Below are 4,709 nucleotides of genomic sequence, written 5' to 3'. Positions count from 1 at the left end.
CAAAAAAAAAAAAAATACAAAATTAGCCAAGCGTGGTGGCGCATGCCTGTAATCCCAGCTACTCAGGAGGCTGAGGCAGGAGAATTGCCTGAACCCAGGAGGCAGAGGTTGCAGTGAGCTGAGATAGCGCCATTGCACTCCAGTCTAGGCAACAAGAGCGAAACTCAGTCTCGAAAACAAAACAAAACAAAACAAAAGTTGACATGGTGGCTCATGCCTGTAATCCCACCAAGGTGGGCGGATTGCAGGTCAAGAGATCGATACCATCCTGGTCAACACGGTGAAACCCGTCTCTACTAAAAATACAAAAACTAGCCGGGTATGGGTGGCATGCCTGGTAGTTGCAGCTACTTGGGGGGCTGAAGCAGGAGAATCACTTGAACCGGGACAGGGAGGTTGCAGTGAGCTGAGATCACACCACTGCACTCCAGCCTGGGCAACAGAGTGAGACTCTGTCTCAAAAAACAAAACAAAACAAAACAAAAATTAGCCAAGCATGGTGGTGCACACCCATAATCCCAGCTACTTGGGAGACTGAGGCAGGAGAATCACTTGAACCTGGGAGGTGGAGGCTGCAGTGAGTCCAGATAGCGCCACTGCACTCCAGCCTGGGTGACAGAGTGAGACTCCATCTCCAACAAACAAACAAAACATAATTAAATTGCTATGAAATACTCCAGGCCAAAACAAACAAACAAACAAACAAACAAAACAAAACAAAAAGAAGTAACAAGTGGGAAGAGGGAAAAGACATCGAGATGAAACAAAAATGACCAAAGGTTGAAGTTGGGAGGCGGCTGCCTGTGGGGCTGTCGTTCTTTCTATGTTGTGAATATTTGAAAATTTTTCATAATAGGATGAAAAATATAAATATTCCCATCAAGTGGCTTGTTGCTACTACCTCATCTGAAACTATAAACCTCAATACTCAGCTCCTTTAAAAGCCAATAACTGACTGGGTGAGGTGGCTCACACTTCTAATCGCAGGACTTTGGGAGGCCAAGGCAGGAGGATCCCTTGAGGCCAGGGGTTCAAGACCAGCCTGGGTAAAAAAGCAACATTCTGTCTCCACAAAAAATACAAAAATTAGCTGGCTGTGGTGGTGCATGCCTGTAGTCCCAGCTACTCAGGAGGCTGAGATGGGAGAACTACTTGAACTCGGGAGACAGAGGTTGCAGTGAGCCAAGATCGTGCCGTTGCACTCCAGTCCAGGTGACGAAGCCAGATGTTATCTCAAAAAAAAAAAATAGCCACACATAGTGGTATACTCTGGTAATTCCTTCTACTTAGGAGGCTGAGGCAGGAGGATTGCTTGAGCCTGGGAGTTTGAGGCTGCAGTGAGCCATGAACATGCCATTGCACTGCACTCTAGCCTGGGTGACAAAGTAAGACCCTGTCTCCAAAAAAAAAAAAAAAGGTAATAACCGTATCAAGGAGCATTTTATACAACCTTGCTGCATCAGCCTGTTAAAAGCCAGAGGTCCGATTCATAGACAAATTCACATTCCCAAGACACACTCACTGGTGGCATCTGTCTGGACATAAATGATGTCGCTCTTGGCTCCGTAGGTCCGGCGTTCATCCGAAAAGGTGACCAGGGTCTTCACAAAGATGGCATACTGGGTCCAGGGCTTGAGACCCCGCATTAGCCATCCTGGGTGGTTCTGTGATTTGGGGTCGTTGGACCTCAGGGGCGGGTCAATGTCTACCACCGTCCAACTGTTGGAACCACACGCATCCTGCCCGTCAAACTCCGTCACATTCTGGTAAGGGCTTTCAAGACAAAACAGCAAGGCGGTTACCTTTATAAAACCATCACATTACGGCCGGGCGCAGTGGCTCAAGCCTGTAATCCCAGCACTTTGGGAGGCCGAGACGGGCGGATCACGAGGTCAGGAGATCAAGACCATCCTGGCTAACACGGTGAAAGCCCGTCTCTACTAAAAAATACAAAAAACTAGCCGGGCAAGGTGGCGGGCGCCTGTAGTCCCAGCTACTCAGGAGGCTGAGGCAGGAGAATGGCGTAAACCTGGGAGGCAGAGCTTGCAGTGAGCTGAGATCCGGCCACTGCACCCAGCCTGGGCGACAGAGCGAGACTTCATCCCAAAAAAAAAGAAAAAATAAAAAAAAAAGACCATCACATTGAGCACCGTGCAGGTGAGGCCTGGGAAGTTACATCCTGTAGGGTCACATCTTACTCACCCAACAATCTTATGCCGCAAGAAAAAATAACTCGGGAACAGCCGAAGAGGAAAGAAACCGCCAACCCTGACATCTCAATGAAAAAAACACAGCTTGGGCATCCCTTATTCAAAATACTTGGGATTTGGCCAGGCATGGTGGCTCACGCCTGTAATCCCAGCACTTTGGGAGGCTGAGGTGGGTGGATCATTTGAGGCCAGGAGTTCAAGACCAGCCTGGCCAACATGGTGAAACCTCATCTCTACTAAAACTACAAAAATTAGCAAGGCGTGGTGCTGCATGCCTGTAATCCCAGCTGCTCTGGAAGCTGAGGCAAGAGAATCGCTTGAACTCGGGAGCAGAGGTTGCAATGAACCGAGATCGCACCACTGCACTTCAGCCTGGGTGACAGAGCGAGACTCTGTCTAAAAATAAATAAATAAATAAATGACTGGGACCAGAAATGTTTTGGATTTTGGATATTTTTGGGTTTTGAAATATTTGCATTTTACTAGTTAATTTGCATTGTACCGGTTCAGCATCCCGAATCTCAAAATCTGAAATCTGAAATGCTCCAATGAGCTTTTCCGTTGAGTATCAGGTCGGCCCTCAAAAAGCTTTGGATTTTGGAGCATTATAGATTTCAGATTTTCAGATTAGGGATACTCTATCTGTAATAATAGTAATAGCAGGAATTTCCTCGCAAGTTATTGATAAGATTAGACTGTGTGTAAGTTCTTAGCAAGGCACAAGGTCAATCTTGGGGGCTAGAACTATTATTAATATTACACTGGCCAGGTGTGGTGGCTCATGCCTGTAATCCCAGCACTTTGGGAGGCCAACGTGGGCGGAACACCTGAGGTCAGGAGTTTGAGACCAGCCTGACCAACATGGCAAAATACGTCTCTACCAAAAATACACAAATTAGCTGGGTGTGGTGGTACATGCCTGTAATCCCAGCTACTCAAGAGACTGAGGCAGGAGAATTGCTTGAACCCGGGAGGCAGAGGTTGCAGTAAGCCAAGATCGCGCCACTGCACTGCAGCCTGGGCGACAGAGCAAGACTCCATCTCAAAAAAAAAAGTTGGGGAAAAAAATGAAAAATAGATAAGCAATACATTTGATAACATGCGCTCAGTAGACTGAGCTCCTGACTACAAAGGATATCTGATGAGACATACACAGGCAAGGCAAAATGGAATATTGCCCCAGGAAACTGGCCAGTCTGGGCTTCTACGGGAAAGCTGCTCGCTTCCATTTTCGGCATTTGATAAAAGCAGACATTATTGACTTTGCATACCATTGACCGGTGAGATTGTAAAAAGGAACCTAAGGTATTTATTCCAGGAGGAGGAGGGAGATAGAGAGGAACCCGAGAGGGGCAGATTGGGGCACAAACGAGGCAAGCACAGAGCCAGCCGGCCCTCGCCTCTGCAAGGTCTAACTCTTCCACTTACGCCTCTTTGTAGAACAGCATGAACCCCAGGAGGTCTCGGAAGTCGGGGGGCCAGTACGGCTCCCATCTCAGCAAGATCTTATCGAAAGATGTCCGAATGTAAGAAAATTTAAGTAACTCATTTTCACCTGGAAAAGTTAAAACAAAAGGCAGAAACAAGCTATTTCAGTGTAGTTTCAGACCAAAGCCTGGGACCCCCACACTTCCTGGAGGGACTGTGAGAAGGGAGAGGTCCGGCTGCTATTCCCCTAAGGGTCTCCTCCCCATGTGCCTGGCTGAGTATGAATGGGGGGAGATTCAAAGGCAAGAAACGGTTTTGCAACTTGGCCGCTCACGCTCACGTAAGCCAATGACTTGACTCAGCCAGACACTCAACTGAATAAGGGCGATCTGTGCCCGCGCGAGAAGGACAACCGGCCAACAGTTATTGGAGGAAGGGATTTCCAAGGATGATGTTTGTCCTGACACAATGTTGTCTCACACGTGGACTTCTAAGACTGACCTGGAAGGAGGTGCAACTCCAGTGCAAATAAACCCATGCCAAGTGAGTTTAGAGAGACTGCAGACCATTAGACATTGGAGAGACGCATCTAAGTAATTCTCTCTGCCTGGAAGGCAAACCCTCTCCTAAACCTCACCCCAACCTCGTTCTCTCTTCTTGTACTATTTTTTTTTTTTTTTTTTTTTGAGACAGAGTCTTGCTCTGTTGCCAAGGCTAGAGTGCAGTGGCACGATATCTGCTCACTGTAACCTCCGCCTACCGGGTTTAAGCAATTCTCATGCCTCAACCTCTCAAGTAGCTGGGATTACAGGCACCCACCACTGCAGCCAGCTAGTTTTTGTATATTTTTTTAGTAGAGATGGGGTTTCACCACATTGGCCAGGCTGCTCTCGAACTCCTGACCTCAAGTGATCTGCCCGCCTCGGCCTCCCCAAGGGTTGGGATTACAGGCGTGAGCCACCATGCCCGGCCCTTGCACTACATTTTGACATAAGTAGCTAACTCCCCATGGAGGTGTCACAGAAGCCCCTGGCAGCTCACTGCTCAGAATCTGTCAGGGAAGTGCAGTCA

At 48.0% G+C, this 4,709-nt stretch overlaps 1 protein-coding gene across 1 annotated transcript in view; it reads right to left on the bottom strand.

Annotated features, from left to right (window-relative positions):
• INSR (insulin receptor) overlaps positions 1-4,709 on the bottom strand; it is a 218,702-nt gene that overhangs the window by 66,746 nt on the left and 147,247 nt on the right. The window contains exons 6-7 of the mRNA XM_011982063.1: positions 3,639-3,765; positions 1,523-1,773 (exon numbers count right to left, since the gene is read on the bottom strand). Coding sequence (XP_011837453.1) covers positions 1,523-1,773; positions 3,639-3,765 — 378 coding nt within the window. The remainder of the gene's footprint in view (positions 1-1,522; positions 1,774-3,638; positions 3,766-4,709) is intronic.

This window comes from Mandrillus leucophaeus, unplaced genomic scaffold (genome assembly GCF_000951045.1).
Source record: "Mandrillus leucophaeus isolate KB7577 unplaced genomic scaffold, Mleu.le_1.0 Scaffold234, whole genome shotgun sequence".
Taxonomy (NCBI): Eukaryota; Metazoa; Chordata; class Mammalia; order Primates; family Cercopithecidae; genus Mandrillus; species Mandrillus leucophaeus.
This window is presented reverse-complemented; position numbering and strand designations above follow the sequence as displayed.